Source organism: Papio anubis, chromosome 7, assembly GCF_008728515.1.
Source record: "Papio anubis isolate 15944 chromosome 7, Panubis1.0, whole genome shotgun sequence".
Classification (NCBI taxonomy): Eukaryota; Metazoa; Chordata; class Mammalia; order Primates; family Cercopithecidae; genus Papio; species Papio anubis.
Window position 1 is genome coordinate 137,207,172 of NC_044982.1, and position 24,940 is coordinate 137,232,111.

General features: G+C 37.5%; 1 protein-coding gene across 1 annotated transcript in view; it reads left to right on the forward strand.

Moving 5' to 3' along the window:
• LOC101023626 (probable phospholipid-transporting ATPase IM) overlaps nt 1-24,940 on the forward strand; it is a 271,533-nt gene that overhangs the window by 167,515 nt on the left and 79,078 nt on the right. Inside the window, exons 16-17 of the mRNA XM_009210142.4 lie at nt 16,856-17,021; nt 19,705-19,893. Of these exons, the coding sequence (XP_009208406.2) occupies nt 16,856-17,021; nt 19,705-19,893 (355 nt within the window). The remainder of the gene's footprint in view (nt 1-16,855; nt 17,022-19,704; nt 19,894-24,940) is intronic.

A 24,940-nucleotide genomic window follows, 5' to 3' on the forward strand; every position in this document is an offset into this window, starting at 1 on the left:
TGTTATTCTTTGTTGGCAGATTTTTTTTCAGCCTTTTGAAAATATTGCCCCATTCCCTCCTGGACTGCAAGGTTTCTGCTGGAAAATCTACTGATAATCTTGTGGAGGTTCCCTTGTACATGATGAGTTGCGTTTCTCTTTCTGCTTTTAAAATTCTCTTTGACTTTTGACAATTTGATTATATTTTAGTGTGGATTTTTTTTTGCTTCATTTTAATTTGGTGATCTTTGAGCTTGTTGAATATGGATCTCCATTTCCTTCTCCAGATTTGGGAAGCTATCAGGCATTATTTATTTAAATAGGCTTTCTGGTCCTTTCCATCTCTCTTGTCCTCAAACTCTCATAATGCATAAGCTATTTTGTTTAATGGTGGCCTATGAGTCCATTAAGATTTTTTCACCTTTTTCATTCTTTTTCTCTTTTTTCCCCTTAACTGGTTAATTATAAATGACTTGTCTTTGGTGAATTTTTTTTCCTCTTTGATCAAGTCTGCTGTTGAACCCTTGTAGTGAAGTTTTCAATTCATTTATTATATTCTTCAGCTCCGAAATTTGTTTTTAAAAAATTTAAAAAATCTTTTTATTGATATCTGTAAAGATAAAAAATTTTTTGTTAATTTGCTTATGCATCATTTTCTTGAGCTTGTAGAGCATCTTTACAACAGCTGTTTTAAATTCTTTGCCAGGTGATTCATATACCTCTGTTTGTTTAGACTAATTTCTGGAATTTTATTTTGTTCGTTTCTTTTTTTTTTTTTTAGAGACAGAGTCTCGCTCTGTCCCCCAGGCTGGAGTGCAGTGGCGCGATCTCGGCTTACTGTAAGCTCTGCCTCCTGGGTTCACGCTGTCGTCCTGCCTCAGCCTCCTGGTTAGTGCCCGTCACCTCGCCTGGCTACTTTTTTGTGTTATTTAGTAGAGACAGGGTTTCACCGTGTTAGCCAGGATGGTCTCGATCTCCTGACCTCGTGATCCACCCACCTTGGCCTCCCAAAGTGCTGGGATTACAGGCATGAGCCACCGCGCCTGGTCTTATTTTGTTCATTTCTTTGGGCTATGTTTTCCTGTTTTCTTTGTGTGTCTTGTGAGTTTGTGTTGAGATATATGTACTGAAAGAACAGACCTTTTCTTTTCCTGTGGACTAGCTTTGGACAGTAGAAGACCTGCATCAATCAATCAGATGGGAGAGTCTCTGTAGCCTTTTTTGAGGGGATGGGAGAGATTCATCTTTTCTGGTCCTGGCCTGCGTATGTAATTTCTCGGTTAGAAAGTCTTGCCTTTTTCTTTTTCAGGAATTTATAATCTCTTTCTTTCCCTGGCTGTAGCATTGCAAGTTCTCTGGTTCTACAGCAGCAATCTCCATTATTTGCTTTTTCTCAGCAGCCATCACCATCCTAAGTATCTTGGCTCCCTATTAGCACCATGAGTCAGGTGAGAAAGATACCAGTTTCTTGGGCAGCTCTCCACAAAGCTGGAACTACTCCTCTTCTTCACTCCTGAGGGAAAAGTCTCAAGTTTTGCATCTTCTCCTTACTGTGCCAAACCATGTTAACTGCAAGAAGCCACCCTTTTGCCCCCTGATCTTCATTGTTCTCACTATCTCTCAGATATCCAGTCTCTGCTAGCTCTATCAGCACTTCACATAGATGACACAGAAACCAATTCCTCTGGTAGCTCTTCAAAAAGTTAACATTGGACTCATATTCCACCCTCTTTTTCTTCCAAGGGAATTGTTGCAAACCAGGATATTTTCTTCCAGGTGCTGAGCTGTGCTGGCTTTGGGGAGGAACTAATGTGGTAAAGTAAAATAGATCTCCTTATCTGTTTCAATGTCGCTGTTTTTGGATTTGCACCCACCTGCGATATTGCAACCTCTTAAATGGATCATATAATTCTTATAAAGGTGTTTTGTTTCACATATCGTCATTAAATTGGCTTTTTTGTGGGGAAGCAAGGGTGGGGACTTCCTATTCTACCATCTTGCTAATGTCACTTGAGTGGATCTTTTTGCCTTTCTGTTCAAACATTTCTTTATCCTTGATAAATAAGAGCAATAACTTTATTAGCATATATCTCAATATTGACCATTTTGTTTTTGTTTTCGAGATGGAGTTTCACTTCGTTGCCCCAGACTGGAGTGCAGTGGCCCCATCTTTGTTCACTGCAACCTCCGCCTCTTGGGTTCAAGTGATTCTCCTGCCTCAGCTTCCCACGTAGCTGGGATTACACATGTGCACCACCACACCTGGCTAATTTTTGTATTTTTGGTAGAGATGGGGTTTTGCCATGTTGGCCAGGCTAGTCTTGAACTCCTTACTTCAAGTGATTTGCCTGCCTCTGCCTCCCAAAGTGCTGGGATTACAGGCATGAGCCACCATGCTCAGCCTCAATATTGACCATTTTGAATCAATTTTCCCATTATGTGCTCTTCCAATGTGTAGGTTTGATTCTTCTTTTTTCACAAAAGTTTTTTTGAATAGTATTTTAAAATATTTGCTCTGTTTCATTTTTTTCTAGAACTCTATGTTCAAATGTCATATTCCCCTTGTTTATAGCTATTGTTTAGAAGGGGGCAAATGGCAATTTAATTTATAAATATTCTCTCTAATCCTTAAGATTTTTTGATTTTTTAAATGACTTTTCTTACTTCTATTCCTCTTTAAATCACTAGGATGTGGGGAGATATGGGACTACTGTGTTTTCTGCAGTTTCTTTTTACCCCAGTGCTCTCTCCAATTTCACTTTAGTTTCTGCAGTAGCTCTATTTTTTTCTTCTTTTTTGAACACTGCCATATTGCTTTATTCTCTGCTGATTTTCTAAATACCTCCTCCCCGAGTTTCTGTCTTGTGTTATTGCTTTATAGGATTGTTGGCTTCATCCAATTTTCCTTTTTTAAATTAATGAGAAAATGTTTGGTCACAGTTTTCTTCTGCATTATTACTAGTGAACGTACTTCATCTTTTATTATTTTTTTCTGTACTTTTTTTCTTATGATATCATTGTATGATTCCTATAGAGGTTTCTTTTTATTTTATTTTTAATATATTTTTATTTCAATAGCATTTGGGGTACAAGTGGTTTTTGCTACATGGATAAATTGCAGTGGTGGAGTCTGAGATTATAGTGCACTCATCACCTGATTAGTGTGCATTTTATCTAATATGTAGATTTTTATCCCTTTCCCTCCTTCCACCCCCCTCACTTCTGAATCTGCAATGCCTGTTTTACCACTCTATATGCCTTTGCATACCCATAGCTTAGCTTCCACTTATAAGTGAGGACATATGATATTTGGTTTTCCATTTATTAGTTATTTCATTTGGAATAATGGGCTCCAACCTCATCCAAGTTGCTGCAAAAAACCATTTTATTTGTTTTTTATGGCTGAATAGTATTCCATGGTGTATATATACCACGTTTTCTTTATTTCCTCATCAGTTGATGGGCATTTTAGCTTGGTTTTGTATCTTTGCATTTGTGCATTGTGCTTTGATAATAATATGTATACAGGTGTCTTTTTATATGATGACTTATTTTCCTTTGGGTAGATACCTAGTAGTGGGATTGCTGGATTCAATGGTAGAACTACTTTCAGTTCTTGGAGAAATATCCATATTGTTTTCCATAAAGGAATTGTGTGTTCCTACCAGCAATGTACAAGCTGTGTATAGCAGTGTACAAGTGGTACTAATTTGTATTCCTACCAGCAGTGTACAAACCTTCCCTTTTCAATAAAGTTTTTTTTTTTTAAAGTTATTCATTATTGTCAGAACTGAATTTTTCTTTGATCAGTTAATTGCAGAAGGTTCATTTTGGAAGAAGCGTAAGGGTGATTTCTTTGTTCTGATTCAGGATTTCGTATTAAATGTGATTAGCTATTACCTTGCACCAGCCTATGGCAATAGGTCAAACTTTTTCTCTCTGCTAACCAGAGTCAGCATGTTTCCTGGAAATTTTTATTGTCTCTGGAATTCCTTGTTTAGTTTTGCCTTCTTTGTCTCTGGGATCAAACCAAGTCCAGGAACTTCCTTTTGACAGTTGACTCACACCCTTTACTATTATAGTAAATAAAGATTATATTCCTTCCTTCTAAGAATTGTGTGTTAGTGGGCTTTTTTTCCTGTGAGATTTTAACCACTGTGAGCGCTCTCTTTGTATTATCTTGTCTCTTCTCCCTTTTTTACCCCTCCCCTGTAACTATCTACTCCCTATCCCCCACCATAATTCTTTCTTTTCCCAGTTTGGTTGCAATTACACCTAATTCAAAAAGGTGTGGCTTGGGTTCTCTTAATTTCCCTAAAAATAGAGTTTGCTTTCTCTTTCTCATTCTCTGTCTCGTTCTCTCTATGTTTCTCTCTATGTCTCTCTCTCGAGGGTGAATTCTAGCAAGACAAGGAGGGATTCTGTTTTTATGTTGTGATGAGCAAGTCAAAAATCTAAATGTATTGACCAATTGATGCTCTTCCTGAAAATTCCTCCTTTTGTGATTTCAGATACTTTTAGAGTGCAATAGGCAAATCATCCAGAAGTGAGGAAAGAAGCCTTAGTAATTGTATAGAAGAGTTTGGCCTCTTGTAGACAAAGTCATTGAGGACCTAGCCCCTTATTCTCTTTCCAGATTAATTTTTGGTCACATGAACCAGATACTTCAGCCATACAGTACTCCTTAGAGTCTTTCCAAATGAACCACACTCATTTTTGTTTTTCTATTTTGTTTGATTAATTTTTTAAAAATAATTTCAACTTCAATTTAGATTCAAGGGATACTTGTGCAGGTTTGTTACATGGGTACATTGCATAATGTGGAGTTTGAGGTGTGATTGATTCCATCACCCAGGGAGTGAACATAGTACTGAACAGGTAGTTTTTCAACCCTTACCCCACTCCCTACCTCCCTGCTGTAGCAGTCCCTGGTGTCTATTGTTGCAGCTTTATGACTGTGAGTACCCAATGTTTAGCTCCCACTTATTAGTGAGAACATATAGTGTTTGATTTTGTGCTCTTACATTAATTTGCTTGAGATAATGGCCTCCAGTCACATCCATGTGGCTGCAAAGGGCGTGTTCTCATTCTTTTTTATGGCTGTCTAGTATTCCATGGTGTATATGTACCACATTTTCTTTATCTGGTCATTGTTGATGGCAACTGGGTTGATTCCATGTCTTTGCTATTGTGAATAACACCATGATGAACATACAAGTGCATGTGTATTTTTGGCAGAACAGTTGATTTTCTTTTGGGTATATGCCCAGTAATGGGCTGTTGGGTTAAATGATAGTTCTGTTTTAGATTATTTGAGAAATCTCCAGACTGCTTTCCACAGTGGCTGAACTAATTTACACTTCCACCAACAGTGTATAAGCATTCCCTTTACTCCACATCCTCACCAGCATCTGTTGTTTTTGACTTTCTAATAATGGCCATTCAGACTGGTGTGAGATGGTGTCTCAGTGTGGTTTTTGATTTGAATTTCTCTGATATTGGCCTGTAGTTTTCTTTTATCATTGTGTCTTTGGCATATTTTCTGTTGGGGGATGCTGGCTTTGTAGAATGAGTTGGAGAAGAGTCCATCCTGCTCAATATTTGGGAATAGTTTCAGTAGAATTGGTACTAGCTTTTCTTTATACATCTGGTAGAATTTGGCTGTGAATCCATCTGGTCTGGGGCTTTTTTTGACTTGTGGGTTTTTAAATTACTGATTCAATTTCAGAACTCAATATTGGTCTGTTCAGGGTTTCAATTTCTTCTTGATTCAATCTTGGGAGATTGTGTGTTTCCAGGAATTTATCCATTTACTCTAGGTTTTCTAGTTTGTGTGCATAGAAGTATTCATAATAGCCTCTGAGGATCTTTTGTATTTCTGTGAGATTTGGTTATAATGTCACATTTGTGTTTTTTATTATGTTTTTTGGATCTTTTCTCTTTTTTTTTCTTTGTTAATCTCACTAGTGGTCTATCAATCTTGTTTATTCTTTCAAAAAAACCAACTTTTGGTTTTATTGATTGTATAGACTTTTGGGTCTCAATTGTATTCAGTTCTGCTGTGACATTTGTTAACTTTGGGGTTAGTTTGTTCTGCTAGCTTTGGGGTTAATTTTTTCTTGTTTTTTTTTTTTTTGTTTTTTTTTGTAGGTATGTGTTAGGTCATTAATTGAGGTCTTTCTAACTTTTTAAGGAAATTGTTTAGCATTATAAACTTTCCCCTTACTACTGCTTTTGCCTTATCCCAGAGATTTTGATATGTTGTGTCTCTGTTTCCATTTATTTCAAATAATTTTTTGACTTCTGCCTTAATTTCATTGTTTATCCAGAAGTCATTCAGGAGTGTTTAATTTACATGTAATTGTGTGGTTTTCTGAGATCTTCTTGGTATTTATTTCTGTTTTTGTTCTACTTTGGTCTGAGAATATGGTTCATATAATTTTGATTTTTTTGAATGTATTGAGATTTGCTTTATGGCTGAGTATGTGGTTGATCATGGAGCATGTACAATGTGCAGAAGAGAAGTATGTATATTCTGTGGCTGATGGTTAGAGTATATTGTAGATGTCTATTAGGTCCAGTTGGTCAAGTATTGAATTCAAGTCCATAATTTCTTTGCTAGTTTTCTGCCTTGATGATCTGTCTAATGCTGTTAGTGGGGTGTTGGAGTCTCCCTCTATTATTGTGTGACTAAGTCTTTTTGTAGGTCTAGAAGTACTTGTTTTATGAATATGGGTGCTCCAATATTTACTGCATATATATTTTGGATAGGTAAGTCTTCTGGTTGAGTTACATCCTTTATCATTAGGTAATGCCCTTCTTTGTTTGTTTTTTTCCTGTTATTGGTTTATAGTTTGTTTTATCTGATAGGAGAATAGTGATCCTTGGTCTTTTCTATTTTCCATTTGTGTGACAGAACTTTCTCCACCTTTTTACTTTGAGCCTATGGGTGTTGTTACATGTGAGATGGGTCTCTTGTTTTATCCAGTTTGCCTCTGTGTGCCTTTTAAGTGGGGCATGTAGACCATTTGCATTCAAGGTTAATATTGATATGGGCAGTTTTGACCCTATCATGAAACTGTTAGCTGGTTGCTTTATAGCTTCTATTGTGTGGTTGTGTGGTAGTTCTATATGGCCTGTAAACTATGTACTTAATTGCCACACTCACATTCTCACATAGGCCTTTGCAAATTATACCCTTGGCTTGAAGCAATCTTTGTCTACCTTCCTATCTGGTTAACTCCTGCTCATCTCTTCAGCTTCGGCTTAGATATTACTTGTTTGGGAATATTTCCTGACACCTCTCTTCCTTCCCTCTGGTCCAATGTGCTTGCCTTATCATGGTACTTACCATATATGGCCTGTTTTTCAGTGTCTTCCCAAAATAGACTGGATTTCATTGAGGGCAGGAATAGCATTTGGTTTACCATTCTATCCCCAGCACTCAAAACATTGCCTGGCCCATAGTAGGTGCATAATAAATATTTGATGAATAAATCTTCACTGCCTATTTCAAAGTGCACTTTATTGTGTATTAACCAATGAATGACTGATATGTACTGAAATTCTGGACAATATGTGTGTTCAGTACTGGAATTACTATTAAAATATTCTTTTTAGTATTTTTGTCTTTTCATAAGAGTTAAAGTACTCATATTTTGTGTTTCAAATATCTTAATAGTTGACTGAAAAATGTCAAACCATAGATGGTCTAAGCTCCATGAGGCTAGAGATTTTTGTTTGTTTTTTTCACTTTGAATCCCTATCACCTATAAAAGTGCTTGGTACATACTGGGCACTCAAGACATGTTTTCTGAATGCACAAATGAAAATATGGACTAAAAGTGCTTCCTTAAATATTGTGAACTATATCTGTCTCTTGTCTTACCTAGTCCTGGCCCTGTGGGGCTTAATTGAATATGTGAAGGTCTATTGAATTCCTCTCCACAAAAAGAGGACTTCAATGTAAACATAGCACATATTTTCTGGGTAGAATTGGGGCAGCTAATGAGGGTTTTTGTGCCCTAGTGAAAAGTCTACTACAGCCTTGATCTTAGGGGCTTGAAATCACAAAGACCATCTTCTCTCTCACTCACCCTAAAGTGAAATGTGATAGCCTATAAGTCCTGCCTTTGTAGAGTTTGATCAGTCTCGGTGTTAAAGATGCCTGGGCAATAACGAGTCACTGTACATTAGGAAAATTTCTGTGATAAAACATGAGAGATAAAAACCAAAGTGCAGTAAACAATATGACCTAAGATAATTAAGAAAATAGAACAGAACCTCCAACAATTATAAACTATAAATTGGAAAACTCGAACATCAGCACAGAGATTTGGGAAGTTATAACATCCATGAAACAAGAACAAGATGCTCTGGAGAGAACACAGTCAGGAAAAAAGAAAAGGGTTCCTGGAAATAATAATAAAAAAAATCTGACAAACCAAAACATTCAATAGAAGGGCTAGAAGATTAAGTCAAGAGACTCTCACAGAAAGTAGAATGAAAAGAAAGACTCAGAACATCAGAGACTAAAGATAAAATAAAGGGCCAACTGGCAGATCCAAAATTTAACTAAGACTATTTTCTAGATGAAAGAACAGAAAAAAAAAAAAAAAAAGAGGAGAAAATTATAAAGAAATATCAGGAGAGAACTTCCCCAAATCTTCCAATTGAAAGAGTCTCCTGAATACTCAGAAGCAATGAATGAAATAAGATCAACACCTCTAAAATTATAAAACAGAGAGGATAAAGAGAGGAATTTAAAGTTTTTAGAGGAGAGAAGTGAGCCACTTACCAAAAAATGAAAGACTAACATCAGATTTACCATTAGCAACACAGGATGCCAGAGTACACTGGAGTGATCCCTTCAAATAACTCTCAACCTAAAATTCTATATTGTGTCAAACCATGAGATAAGTGTGAAGGCAAGATAAAGACATTTTCAAGCAGAAAGCCTCATAACTTTTACCTCCCATGATCTTTTCCTTATTAAATATGTTTAAGATATGCTACAACAAAGCAAGAGAATCAATTAAGAAAGGGGGTGGCATGGGGTGAGGAAACAGTGACTCCAGTCCAAGAGAGTAATTAAAGAAAGTTCCAGGATGCAGCTGAGCAGCAGACCTGGCAAACAGCCTTGAGTAGGTGAGACCACGAAGCCCCATATAACAAAGTGCACATTTTCCTCTGCAGACTTATGTACATACCATTTATTCATTTTCAACTTTTAGAATCAATCTTTAGACAAATAAAAAGGATTTAAGTTTGGCTACAGAAAAGAACCCAAATGTTTTAAACCTCTATAGTGAAATAGAAAAAAAAAATTCAAAGGATAGGTTGGAGGGCGAAGTGAAGAGGGGGTAAGGGGTGGGTAATAACCTCATCTTACCAATTAGGGAGTGTTTATAATTGGTGAACTGAAACAAAACAAAACAGCCTTCTGTATGTTACTTAGAGTTGCAGAAATAATAATTAAGGAAATTAAACTGGATATGCCTATATTTTTAGAAGGGGAAAAAGAAAGTGGAGAAGTGAAGTTAATGACTTAAATCTTCATCTGATTTGGAAAAGGTCTAATATTTATAAATCCAGAAATGGTAATATATATACATAATTTACAGTTTTTGGGGTAACCATTTGATGTACCTTCTGAAATTTGAGAGTAATTTTCTCTGGGGAGTGAGACTGTGGCTGTGGTGGTGGAAGTAGGGGCATGAAGAGTCTCTTGCTTTACTAGATAAGCCTTAATGTAGTATTTGATTTTGTAACTCTCTGCATGTATTGCTTTGATTGAAAACATTAAAGGTACTTTTCACATAGTCCCATATTTCTTGGAGGCTTTTTGTTTCTTTTTGCTCTTTTTTCTCTAAATTTCTCTTCTCATTTCATTTTGTTCATTTGATCTTCAATCACTGATACCCTTTTTTCCACTTGATCAGATCAGCTACTGAAGCTTGGGCATGCGTCACGTAGTTCTCGTGCCATGGTTTTCAGCTCCATCATGTCATTTAAGGACTTCTCTACGCTGTTTATTCTAGTTAGCCATTCATCTAATCTTTTTTCAAGGTTTTTAGCTTCTTTGCGATGGGTTTGAACATCCTCCTTTAGCTCGGAGAAGTTTATTATTACCGATCATCTGATGCCTTCTTCTCTCAACTCGTCAAAGTCATTCTCCGTCCAGCTTTGTTCTGTTGCTGGCGAGAAGCTGCATTCCTTTGGAGCAGAAGAGGTGCTCTGATTTTTAGAATTTTCAGCTTTTCTGCTCTGGTTTCTCCCCATCTTTGTGGTTTTATCTACCTTTGGTCTTTGATGATTATGACATACAGATGGGGTTTTGGTTTGGATATCCTTTCTGTTTGTTAGTTTTTCTTCTAACAGGACCCTTAGCTGCAGGTCTGTTGGAGTTTGCTGGAGGTCTACTCCTGACCCTGTTTGCCTGGGTATCACCAGCGGAGGCTGCAGAGCAGCAAATATTGCAGAATGGAAGATATTGCTGCCTGATCCTTCCTCTGGAAGCTTCATCTCAGAGGGGCACCCAGCTGTGTGAGGTGTCAGTTGGCCCCTACTAGGAGGTGTCTCCCAGTTAGGCTACTCGGGGGTCAGGGACCCACTTGAGGAAAAGACCAAATCTATGTCTGATTGGTGTACCTGAAAGTGACAGGGAGAATGGAACCAAGTAGGAAAACACTCTTAGGATATCATCCAGGAGAACTTCCCCAACCCAGCAAGGCAGGCCAATGTTCAAATTCAGGAAATACAGAAAACGCCACAAAGATACTCCTTGAGAAGAGCAACTCCAAGACACATAATTGTCGGATTCACTAAAGTTGAAATGAAGGAAAAAATATTAAGGGCAGCCAGAGAGAAAGGTCGGGTTACCCACAAACGGAAGCCCATCAGATTAACAGCAGATCTCTCGGCAGAAACTCTGTAAGCCAGAAGAGAGTGGGGGCCAATATTCAACATTCTTAAAGAAAAGAATTTTCAACCCATAATTTCACATCCAGCCAAATTAAGCTTCATAAGTGAAGGAGAAATACAATCCTTTACAGACAAACAAATGCTGAGAGATTTTGTCACCACCAGGACTACCTCACAAGAGTTCCTGAAGGAAGCACTAAACATTGAAAGGAACAAATGGTACCTGCCACTGAAAAAACCTGCCAAATTGTAAAGACCATCAGTGCTAGGAAGAAACTGTATCAACTAATGAGCAAAATAACCAGCTAACCTCATAATGACAGGATCAAATTCACACATAACAATATTAACCTTGAATGTAAATGGGCTAAATGCTCCAATTAAAAGACACAGACTGGCAAATTGGATAAAGAGTCAAGACCTATCAGTGTGCTGTGTTCAGGAGACCCATCCGACGTGCAGAGACACACATAGGCTCAAAATTAACGGATGGAGGAAGGTCTACCAAGCAAACGGAAAACAACAAAAAGCAGGGGTTGCAATGCTTAGTCTCTGATAAAACAGACTTTAAACCAACAAAGATCAAAAGAGACAAGGAAGGCCATTACATAATAGTAAAGGGATCAATTCAACAAGAAGAGCTAACTATCCTAAATATATATGCAGCCAATACAGGAGCACCCAGATTCATAAAGCAAGTCCTTAGAGACTTACAAAGAGACTTAGACTCCCACACAATAATAATGGGAGACTTTAACACCCCACTGTCAATATTAGATTCTGTCAATCAGTGAGACAGAAAGTTAGCAAGGATATCCAGGAATTGAACTCAGCTCTGCACCAAGTGGACCTAATAGACATCTACAGAACTTTCCACCCCAAATCAACAGAAAATACATTCCTCTCAGCACCACATCAGACTTATTCCAAAATTGACCACATAGTTGGAAGTAAAGCACTCCTCAGCAAATGTAAAAGAATAGAAAATATAACAAACTGTCTCTCAGACCACAGTGCAATCAAACTAGAACTCAGGATTAAGAAACTCACTCAAAACTGCTCAGCTACATGGAAACTGAACAACCTGCTCCTGAATGTCTACTGGGTACATAACAAAATGAAGGCAGAATAAAGATGTTCTTTGAAACCAATGAGAAGAAAGACATAACATACCAGAATCTCTGGGACAGAGTTAAAGCAGTGTGTAGAGGGACATTTATAGCACTAAATGCCCACAAGAGAAAGCAGGAAAGATCTAAAATTGACACACTAACATCGCAATTAAAAGAACTAGAGAAGCAAGAGCAAACACATTCAAAAGCCAGCAGAAGGCGAGAAATAACTAAGATCAGAGCAGAACTGAAGGAGATGGAGGCATCAAAAATCCTTCAAAAAATCAATGAATCCAGGAGCTGGTTTTTTGAAAAGATCAACAAAATTGATAGACTGCTAGCAAGACTAATAAAGAAGAAAAGAGAGAAGAATCAAATAGATGCAATAAAAAATGATAAAGGGGATATCACCACTGATCCCACAGAAATACAAACCACCATCAGAGAATACTATAAACACCTCTATGCAAATAAACTAGAAAATCTAGAAGAAATGGATAAATTCCTGGACACATACACCCTCCCAAGACTAAACCAGAAAGAAGTTGAATCCCTGAATAGACCAATAACAGGTTCTTAAATTGAGGCAATAATTAAAAGCTTACCAACCAAAAAAAGTCTAGGACTAGATGGATTCTCAGCCAAATTCTACCAGAGGTACAATGAGGAGCTGGTATCATTCCTTCTGAAACTACTCCAATCAATAGAAAAAGAGGGAATCCTCCCTAATTCATTTTATGAGGCCAATATCATCCTAATACCAAAGCCTGGCAGAGAGACAACCAAAAAAGAGAATTTTAGATTAATATACCTGAAGAACATCGATACAAAAATCCTCAAATAAAATACTGGCAAACCGAATCCAGCAGCACATCCAAAAGCTTATCCACCACGATCAAGTTGGTTTCATCGCTGGGATGCAAGACTTGTTCAACATATGCAAATCAATAAACGTGATCCATCATGTAAACAGAACAAAAGACAAAAACCACATGATTATCTCAATAGATGCAGAAAAGGCCTTCGACAGAATTCAACAGCCCTTCATGCTAAAAACTCTCAATAAACTAGGTATTGAGGAGACGTATCTCAAAATAATAAGAGCTATTTATGACAGACCCACAGGCAATATCATACTGAATGGGCAAAAACTGGAAGCATTCCCTTTGAAAACTGGCACAAGACAGGGATACCCTCTCTCATCACTCCTATTAAACATAGCGTTAGAAGTTCTGGCAAAGGCAATCAGGCAAGAGAAAGAAATAATTAGGAAAAGAGGAAGTCAAATTGTCTCTGTTTGCAGGTGACATGTTTGTATATTTAGAAAACCCCATCGTCTCAGCCCAAAATCTCCTTATGCTGATAAGGAACTTCAGCAAAGTCTCAGGATACAAAATCAATGTGCAAAAATCACAAGCATTCCTATACAAGAATAATAGTCAAACAGAGAACAAAAATCATGAGTGAACTCCCATTCACAATTGCTTCAAAGAGAATAAAATACCTAGGAATCCAACTTACAAGGGATGTGAAGGACATCTTCAAGGAGGACTTGAACCACTGCTCAACAAAATAAAAGAGGGCACAAATAAATGGAAGAATATTCCATGTTCATGCATAGGAAGAATCAATATTGTGAAAATGGCCATACTGCCTAAGGTAATTTATAGATTCAGTGTCATCCCCATCTCAAGCTACCAATGACTTTCTTCACAGAATTGGAAAAAAACTACTTTAAAGTTCATATGGAACCAAAAAAGAGTCTGCAGTGCCAAGACAATCCTAAGGCAAAAGAACAAAGCTGGAGGCATCATGCTACCTGACTTCAAACTATACTACAAGGCTACAGTAACCAAAACAGCATGGTACTGGTACCAAAACAGAGATATAGATCAATTGAACAGAATAGAGCCCTCAGAAAAAATACCACGCATCTACAATCATCTGATCTTTGACAAACCTGACAAAAACAAGAAATGGGGGAAGGATTCCCTGTTTAATAAATTGTGCTGGGAAAACTGGCTAGCCACATGTAGAAAGCTGAAACTGGATCCCTTCCTTACACCTTATACAAAAATTAATTCAAGATGGATTAAAGACTTAAATGTTAGACCTAAAACCATAAAAACCATAGAAGAAATCCTAGGCAATACAATTCAGACCATAGACATGGGCAAGGACTTCATGACTAAAACACCAAAAGCAATGGCAACAAAAGCCAAAGTTGACAAGTGGGATCTAATTAAACTAAAAAGCTTCTGCATAGCAAAAGAAACTACCATTAGAGTGAATAGGCAACCTACAGAATGAGAGAAAATTTTTACAATCTACCCGTCTGACAAAGGGCTAATATTCAGAATCTACAAAGAACCTAAACAAATGTACAAGAAAGAATCAAGCAACCCCATCAAAAAGTGAGCAAAGGATATGAACAGACACTTCTCAAAAGAAGACATTTATGCAGCCAACAGACACGTGAGAAAATGCTCATCAACACTGGCCGTTAGAGAAATGCAAATCAAAAACCACAATGAGATACCATCTCACACCAGTTAGAATGGCGATCATTAAAAAGTCAGGAAATAACAAGTGCTGGAGAGGATATGGAGAAACAGGAACACTTTTACACTGTTGGTGGGACTATAAACTAGTTCAACCATTGTGGAAGACAGTGTGGTGATTCCTCAAGGATCTGGAACTAGAAATACCATTTGACCCAACCATCCTATTACTGGGAATACACCCAAAGGATTATAAATCATGCTGCTATAAAGACACATGCACACGTATGTTTATTGTGGCACTATTCACAATAGCAAAGACTAGGAACCAACCCAAATGTCCAACAATGATAGAATGGATTAAGAAAATGTGGCACATATACACCATGGAATACTATAAAAAGGATGAGTTCATGTCCTTTGTAGGAACATAGATGAAGCTAGAAACCATCTTTCTGGGCAAACTATCACAAGGACAGAAAACCAAACACTGCATGTTCTCACTCATAGGTGGGAACTGAACAATGAGAACACTTGGACACAGGGTGGGGAACATCACACACTGGGGCCTGTCATTGGGTGTGGGGAGTGGGGAAGGATAGCATTAGGAGATATACCTTATGTAAATGACAAGTTAACAGGTGCAGCACACCAACATGGCACATGTATACATATGTAATAAACCTGCACGTTGTGCACATGTACCCTAGAACCTAAAGTATGATAATAATGATAATAAAGTAAACATTAAAAGTACTTAAATAAGGCCGGGCGCGGTGGCTCAAGCCTGTAATCCCAGCACTTTGGGAGGCAGAGAGGGGGCGGATCACGAGGTCAGGAGATTGAGACCATCCTGGCTAACGCGATGAAACCCCATCTCTACTTAAAAAAAAAAATACCAGAAAACTAGCCGGGCATGGTGGTGGGCGCCTGTAGTCCCAGCTAGTCAGGAGGCTGAGGCAGGAGAATGGCGTAAACCCAAGAGGCGGAGCTTGCAGTGAGCTGAGATCTGGCCACTGCACTCCAGCCTGGGTGACAGAGCGAGACTCTGTCTAAAAAAAAAAAAAAAAAAGTACTTAAATAAAAAAGAAACTAGTATAATGTAAACACTTGATACATGACAGCCATTATTGTATTAGTAAGGGGGCAGGGAAATAATCCAGAATTATATTAGGTGTTGTTATGACAAAGTATTTGAAGCATGGATTTTTGGCTAAGTTTGAGTCCTGGCTCATGGATGTATGTGGTTGGCCTTGGCAATGCTCAGGTTCTTATCTATAAAATGGGGATGACAATAGTATCCACTACACATCGTTGTTAGGAAGATTCTATGTAATATTCCATATAAAACTCTTAGCATAATGTTGGGCCTATTATAAAGATAATAATAAATATTTCTTATTTTATTCAGTATTATTAGTTTTAGAATAAATTTGGTTTCAAGGAACAAAGGACCTACATGTGGCTCCAATTTTACTGTAGGTATTAACAAGCTTTGTGACACAGAATAGATAATTTCAATTGCTCACAGCATTGTTTCTCTTTAAAAAAATAGTTACAATCCTATCTGCTCCTATAACTTTAGAATCAATTGCAAAAGTTAATGGAGCCTTTAAGAATAAAAACTTTAGCAATAATCCCGGGGGAGGAAAGGTGGACTCTGCAGCTGATAAAGCTCTTATATATAAGTATTCAGAGTGGAACTTTCTGTAGGCTTACTCCTGAAATAGATACGGGCTCACAGTCCCTTATCCAAAACTTTGGAGCCAGATGTATGTAGAAATTCAGAATTTTCTGGTTGCAGAAAGACAATATGGTGTCTGCCATTTTATTATGTAATATCTCCAGTGACATCTGAGAAAGTACCCTGTAATCAAACACATTCATGTTTTTATATTAGAAAATATTAATTCACAAGTATTAGGCAGGCTTTAAGAAGCCATCATTAAATACATACCATTCCAGGTCAGATATTGCTGCACAAATGGGTTCAAGTCAGATCAGGTTTTCCCATCAAGTAGGTTTTGAAAAAACTTTGCATTTTCTGTGCTTTTTTGTATTTTGAAGTTGTATTGAGCATTTGAGGATCTGTCCAGCCATCCCATATACTTTTGTGATTTTCTTTCCCATATACTTTCGGAAAGTTCACTTCTTTGGTACATGGTTCTGAAATGAGAAGATTATATTTAACAGTAATGATGAAACAGCCATTTTAGTGCCAGACATTTGAGGCTGCAAAATCATACACTAAAAGTACTTGGGGGAACTATTTTTGAATTTTAAAAAATAATTGTTGGAATGAGGTTTATGGTTATTTTTGTTGTTGTTCTTCTCCTACAGGAAAAGGAGCCTGTGGATTTCTTAGTCAAATCTCAAGTGGATAGAGAATTTCAGTTCTTTGACCACAATCTGATGGAATCCATTAAAATGGGTGATCCCAAAGTTCATGAATTCCTTAGGGTACTTGCTCTCTGCCACACTGTAATGTCAGAAGAGAATAGTGCAGGTAAGTGAAAAATATGTCTGAATGGTGAGCCTTGTTTTTGTTTTTTAAAATTGAAACTGATATTAAATTTGAAGGATTTACAAATTAAGCATTTGAGCAGTGAGTTTTGTTTTTTGTTTTTGTTTTTTAACACAGAAATTGATGTTAAATTTGAAGGATTTTCAAGTTAAAGATAGGACATAGTTTATATCTCATATGTTTTGAAAAAATGTGGAGAGATTTAAATGAAAAAGGAAAGAAATAAGGACAATGGAAAAGTGAGGACCCAAATATGCTAGTCAAGGGATGACATTGTTCTTACAATTGAGCACCACATTTGACCGTGAGCTTCTGGGTAGCCAGGACAAATAGCGAAATAAAATTGAGTCACATATCTCTCATTATTAGTATGCATTTATAATAGATGCAGATGACCTTCAGGCATATGCTTAGAATGAATTTTTCCAGTAACAGAGATAAATTGCCTTGATATTAGAATAGTCTTATTTAGTCTCCATTATGAGAAAGTCCTCACACTTGTGAGATGGTTGTTTGGAACTCAGGGTTCATAGGATAGAACAAAACCAGCTGGGCCACTTAACATTTTGAAGCTGTGAGACAGGTAGATAATGGTATAGTGAACTGGCTTCTTGCCCTAGTTGAACCTAATCTATTCCATTTACATGTTTTCCTCAGCCCACTAATTCTTCCTACAAGGTCTTTGGTTCTTTCTCAAATCTGTTTGATTTTATATCTCAATTTTGTTTCTTAAAATCTGTTAAATATATTGCATGTACTGTTTCTGATACTTCCAATATCTAATTTTTTTTTCAGATCTTATTCTGTGTTGTTTCTGTTGGTTCTTAGGCTTTCCTTATTGTTGTTTTATACTTTTCACTGTGAGCTGACCATTTTACTTTGAACTTAATTTATATAAAGTTTTTGGGTCCAGTCGGTTCCTCCAGAAAGGATTTACATTTGCTTCAATGTTCTGATGTAGGAACATTTTAAACTAAAGTTTCAACTTGATTTCTTTTAGGCCACCTAGATATTGTGAATTCAGAATACAAATTTAAATGAGAGTCAGTGTTTGATCATAAATTCTCGGCAGATATTTTTTTCCCTTCCAATTATAAGGAAGGTTCTAGTTAGGCAAGTTTTATTCCAAGCCCTCTTCAAGGGGGCATGGGTATCCAGTTTACCCTTATATTGAGAGCAGTCTTTGGGGTACCCAATTTTGAGAGGCCATCTTTCATTGGACTCTCACCTTAGACAGGTACTGGGCTATGCCTTTTTAAATTAAAGCCCAGAGACATTGAAAACCAATGATCAAATTCTCCTGGTTCAGAAAAATGCTCTCAAGGCAAATGCTGGCTAATGTGCTTCTTTAATCCCATAAGTATTTTTTTTTCAGTCTCTGAACTGAACAGTTCTTACTTTCTTGCAAGTTCATGAATGTATTTAAGAATATTAAAATGCTTTTATAGTTGCTTGTAGCAGATGAGGTTGGTCCTGACACCCAGTTCACCATGTTACCAGAAGTAGAACATACTATGTTATTTCATGAGTAGATCAAGTAATTGCTTTAAGTTTTTTTTCTTTTGTGAATTTCAAAAATTCATTCATGCCTGTTGTATCAAGTGAAACAATACAATACAAAAATTTATAAATGTGAAGCTAATAGTAGCTTCCCTGAACTGCAGTCTCACCCCTACAGAGGCAACCAGTGGTAACATCTGGTGTGTATCGTTTCACCCTTTCCTCTGGCTCATAAATATATACATATATTCAAGAATGTATCCATATATTTAGGTGATTTGTTTCTTTTTAACAAAAAGAAATCATAGTATAGCCATTAATATGCAACTTGTTTAATTAACAGTTGATCTTGGACATGACTATAAATCAGGAAATATGGGTCTATCTCTGCCTAATTAATAGTTTTTAAACATTAAACTAATTACATTTCAAATTAATTTTTACATATAAATATATTATAATTCTATATAAGGGCTTTGTATATGCTGTTTTATAAACTCTATATATGTATATATACATATAACTTATTTTATTCTTTTTATCTCCTCTCCCCTCTTATGCCCACTCCAACTACACGTAATATCAGATAACAAGTATTAGCACCCTTGATTTCTTACATTTCAAGGGATTTCTTGTATGAATTCTCATAAAATGGTCATTAGTGGCAGATTGAAGTAGAATTTGGAGTATCTCTCCATCAGTCTTTAGCTGTGTGATCTCATCAAACTCATGTAACCTCTTTCAGTCATAGATTCCACTAGTACAAAATGGAAAGAATAATTTTAATAATCTCTACCTCAAAGGCTGCCCAGAGGATTATGAGTTACTATATATTAAAATGTTTCAGTTTATGAAACATTCATGGCACATCTCTAGTCACAGAAAATACAAGAAACTGAGCACAGTGAAGAGGCAGACTCGGAAATGGATGTTTTCCTATAAGATAACAAGGGCCACAGCAGTGATATGCATAGAGTCCTTTGGTGTCCCAGAGGACAGATACCTGATTGAGCTGTTGGTAGGTAGAAAAGGTCTGAGGACAGGAAAGATTTTTAGACCTGGTGCTTGAGTTGGTTGTTAAATAATGAGTTGGAGTTGGCATTGGAACTCTATGAATGTTAGCTATTATTGTCAGTATTGACATATTTGTTTCTTTACCTTTTAGGAGAGCTGATTTACCAAGTTCAGTCACCTGATGAAGGGGCTCTAGTGACTGCTGCTAGAAATTTTGGGTTCATTTTTAAATCCCGGACCCCAGAGACCATAACAATAGAAGAACTGGGAACACTGGTTACTTATCAATTACTTGCCTTTTTGGATTTCAACAACACCAGAAAAAGGATGTCTGTCATAGGTATGGTTGGTAGCTGAGACTATTTTTGATCTTTTCATACTGTTTTGGTTATGCTTTTCGAGGATTATTTCACTTTTGGCTACATGCTGAGGTTTGTGATAGTTTTGAAACTTTATGTATAAACTCCTGTGTTCCTCAACCTAGCCTCAATACTGCAGTGACATATAACTAACATTTAACAAGTGCTCATTATGTGCCCAGTACTGTTCTAAATGCCCTATATGAGTATGTACAATATATCAATAAAAATATAAAATATTTTAAAAAATAAACCACAAAAGTGCTCTCTGTGAATTAATTTATTTAATTGTCCCAGCAATCCTAATAAGGTAGGAACTTGTATTTATACCCTTTAACAGATAATGAAACTAAGACACATTGTATTTATACCCATTAACAGATAATGAAACTAAGACACAGAAAGGTTGAGTAACTTGCCCAGGTTCACATAGATTGAAGTAGAATAGCTGAGATTCAGACCTAGGAAGTCTGACTGCATAACCCACTCACTTGTCCACTACACAGTACTGGCTCAGGATGAGTTTCTAAATTGCTTGGCACATGATAGTTGTTGTGAACATCGTCAACAGCCTCCTCATTATCATTCATTTTCTCTGTCCGCCTCCATTGCTGGAGAGGACCACCTAATATTGTATTTAGCACCACAACAAATCTGTGCTTTCCTGACTCAATGCTGATTCTTAGTGCTGTGTCAATGTCTCTCTCATTCATATTTAGTGCCTTTTTCCATTTTCACAATAGATATTGTAAACCTCGGCTATTTCCTCAAGTTCTCAACACTGCTACCATCTTCTTTATTCTTGAAAGCTAAATTCATCTCCTATTTCTCTAAGAAAATAAAGGCCCTCAGGAATGCACACCATTAACTCTTCTTCCCATGCTCCCCATTCATCCCCAAGCTAGATCTTTAATAATTTACTCTCCTGCATCAGAAAACAGTTGCTCTTCTTCCTTTTCAAAGCTGAAAGTTTTTTCAGTCCCATTCCTTATCCCTCCTTGCTTGCTCCCTTCTTGCTTGCACCTTCAGTTTTTCAATTACTGGGTCCTTCCTTCAGGCCACAACTGTATTATCCTCCTATTTCCTTAAAGATATTGCTCATATTCTGGTGTCCACTGACTTTGCCACCATATTTTTCTGCTTTCCATCACAGATTAATTTCTCAGGTCAGTTTTTGCTTCTTGCCTTTCTTACTCTTTTCATCCCATTAGGGTTAAGTTTCTCCTTCCACTACTCAAGAAGAAATGCTTTCTCAGTGGTTTCCGTTCACCTTGTAACTTCCCAGTCCAATGGCTTTTCCTTATTAATCTGTTCATCTATCTATTTTTTAAAACAGTAGTATTTGAGACTGTTGGCCCTGTTTTCTTGACACTCCTGTTTTGGTCTCTGTAAACTTTCTGGCTCCCGATTCTCTTCTTGTCCCATTGTTTTCTTTCTCAAGCTCCTTTGTTGACTACTCTCCTTCATCCCATTCTTCAGTATTGATGTCCTTTTCTGTTTTTAGTTCCTGTGTTCTTCTTGGATGATCTTGACCACATACATGGTGGTAGCTATTGCTTATATTCTGTGACCTTCTTATGCAGCTTTTTAGCTTCAATCTCTTGCTAGAGTCCAAACATACATTTTCCGCCTTCTGTTATGTCTTATCACTGGATTGTACTATAGTTACCTAAAGTTTTATGTCAAATATGGAACTCTCTTTTTCACAACTATAGTTCTTTCTATAATCTGTATTAAAATTCATGGTTACCTCTCATTGTATGCCTGTCCATGAACTTTATCATCAATTCTTTTTTTTTTTTTGAGACGGAGTCTTGCTCTGTCGCCCAGGCTGGAGTGCAGTGGTGCAATCTCGGCTCACTGCAAGCTCCGCCTCCCGGGTTCACGCCATTCTCCTGCCTCAGCCTCCCGAGTAGCTGGGACTACAGGCGCCCGCCACTGCGCCCGGCTAATTTTTTCTATTTTTAGTAGAGACGGGGTTTCACCATGGTCTCGATCTCCTGACCTTGTGATCCGCCCGCCTCGGCCTCCCAAAGTGCTGGGATTACAGGCGTGAGCCACCGCGCCCGGCCTATCATCAATTCTTTTACTGAATTGTTGCAACTGCCTGTAACATGCATGTCCCATTTAAGACAAGAGGAGACTAAACACAAAGATTTTCAAGATTGCCAAAGATTGCCACACAGCTGTAACACAACTTGTTGCACAGTTGGGTAAGAGGCAGATCAAATATGTGAACCAGGTTTTCCAAAGTCTGGTCTTTTAAGCCCTGTTATAGCTCATTCACTTTTTTCCATAGCTTTTGTGCCCCTAGGCTAATGGTTCTCAAACTTTAGCTCCCATCAGCATCACCAGGAGGGCTTGTTACAACACAGACTGCTGGGCCCCAGCCTCTAGTTTCTGATTCAGCTGGTCTGAGGAGGGCCCACCAATTTGCATTTCTAACAAGCTTGTAGGTGATACTAATGCCACTGGTCAGGGAACCACACTTTGGGGACCACTTCTCTAGACTAATAGATCCTCAAATACTATCCATTATTTTCCCCAGAGATGTTTGAGACATTTCTCTAACCCATCTCCTTCTCTTCCACTCTCAGGCCTTAACATCTCTAGAATACTCTGTTGTCACCTGTTTCTAAGTCTCTCCTCAGAGGCATCAGAATAATATTTATTAAAATAGCCTCATAAACCCCTTTTTAATAATAAAAGCTTTTTGTCCTTTTTTCCTAATTCCCAGTGCCCTGCCTTAGTTAAGGTTCTTGCCACTGCTTGCTTGTATTATTGTAATATCTTCAAAATTATTTGCTTTAAAAATAATCCTCTATGCTGTCACCAGGGTATTCTTTCTAAAACATAGGCCTGATTTTACTACCCCCTACTTAAAAAGCATAGGTGGCTTCCCAAACCTTAAAAGAAAAGTCGTTAGTATGATGTGCAAAATTATTTGCAATCTGGTATCAACCTACTTTTCTTCTATTTTCCAAAACTTTGAGCTCAACTAGACTTCACCATCCCTGGATGCATTGTTGCTGTTACACCCTTTGGACATGCTGTTCCCTGATCTTGAATATTCCTTTCCCCCACTTTTCTTGGAAATGTTCCCTACTACTCATCTGGTAATGTCCAATTCAAATGTTACCACTTTTCAATTCTTTTTCTCTTCTCCAAATGACCACGTTCCTCTGTGTTCTCCAGAATGCCTTGTTTATAACACCAGTGTGATATTAGTTCCATGACACTCACAACTATCCCAGTCGTTAAACTGTGTGCTACCTGAGGCAAGTGCTATACCTTAGTCTTCTTGAACTGCCCAAGGCCAAGTACAGAGCTTGGCACATGATAGGTTTTCTATAAATGTTTGTGAAATACTACTCAACCCAACACTTTGTAACTTATGAATATCCTACTCATTGTATTTAATCAATTTCTTACTATGTAAAAAGTATATATACATGACAGTAGGATTTTTGGTCTCTAACTACTAGAAACTAGCCTGGAAAGATGGCTCTCAGCAGGTAAAAACCAAACAACATCTGAGAATGTTTATTTTTATTTTTTTGACAACAGGGAAGTCCAGTGCCTGTTGGTGATGACCAGTGCCGCTGATGAGCACTCATGCCATTCTAGGTGATGGCTTAATGTTGTCTCAGCAGGAGCTATCTTCTATTTGTAGCCTCAGGGGAGGTGTTATTGATGTTGGTTTGTCCCAGAGTTGGTTTCTTTTTGCTCTGAGGGTGTTGACAAAAACCTAAAATTGCTACACAGGGAGATGTTTGGCTTTTCCTCAGCATTGGTCACCATTACAGGCTGTGGAGAAATCGCAGCCTAACCGCAAACATCAGATGTTTGCCTTAATGGATCCCATATGAGGAAAGGTAGTGCTCTACCACAGAATGCATGAAGGTTTGCTGGATTTATTTTTATTCTGTTTGGTTTTTAATCGGGAGGAATTTTAAAGGAACTCTGCAAGGGCAGAAAAGTCTTGGCATGATAACAAGGCCAAAAACAATCCTAGTCTCATGATCATCACATGGGTTGGTCTGCAGGAACGACACCCTGATGCGAAGGCTGAGGCATTGCTGCTGTTACTGCTGATCCTCCCTTTTCTCCTCCTCCTCCTTCTGCTTCCTTGTTTTGTGGGTGGGAGCCATTATTCACTAAATCATCAATGTATAATTTCAATACCAGTAGTACTATCATTCTGAAGAAAGAGCCCTGGTTTAAGTCAGAAGTATCTACATAAAAATTGATTTCTATAAAGGATGTTTTTCCAGAGAGAACAGAATCTGCTATATTAGTAAAAAATATAAATGAAAATATAAATGAAAAATATAAAAATAAAAAATACAAATAGTTTTGGAAGGATCAATTCTACTAATTCTGTAAATAGAAATACAGAGATAAAATTCAGAGATAGCTATTAACAGGAACAAGTGACAGATAACCATTAAAGAAGAATAAATTACAAGAAGCTTCTTGGAAGGCTCTTACAAGATCTTACAGATAAAAGTTGCTCAACTCTAAACTTTTTCGAGATTATCAAAGTACACATCACACTGTCATGTGACAGGCATTTCTCTGTGTAGATGTATGAACAGCTGCGATATGGCAAAATAGAATTATTTACCACCCTTCACAGTGCTGCTGTTGCGATTAACTGGAAGCCATTTGTGACATTTTTCTTTCCTTTACATCACAAAGGCATAGCTTCTGCTTTTGATAAATTGTGCACAATGTTGGTTCATCTTAATTAAGTAAATATTGATTTAAGTGCCCCCTACGTTCCAGGGCCTTCAGGCTAGGGGAGAATGTGAAAAATTGAAAGGTAGTTCTCTGTGGCTGCATCCAAGAGAACATGGTGAAACAGACTGGATAGCCCAGCTCTTAATAAGCTCTATATGCCTTGTCAAGGAGTCCAAACTTCATAGAAGGGAGAGGGAAGCTATTGCATCATTCTAAGCAGCAGCGTGAAGATAACTGTAGCTGGAATATACGGAAGAGTCTGGAAGGAAGCAGTCCTGGAATGGG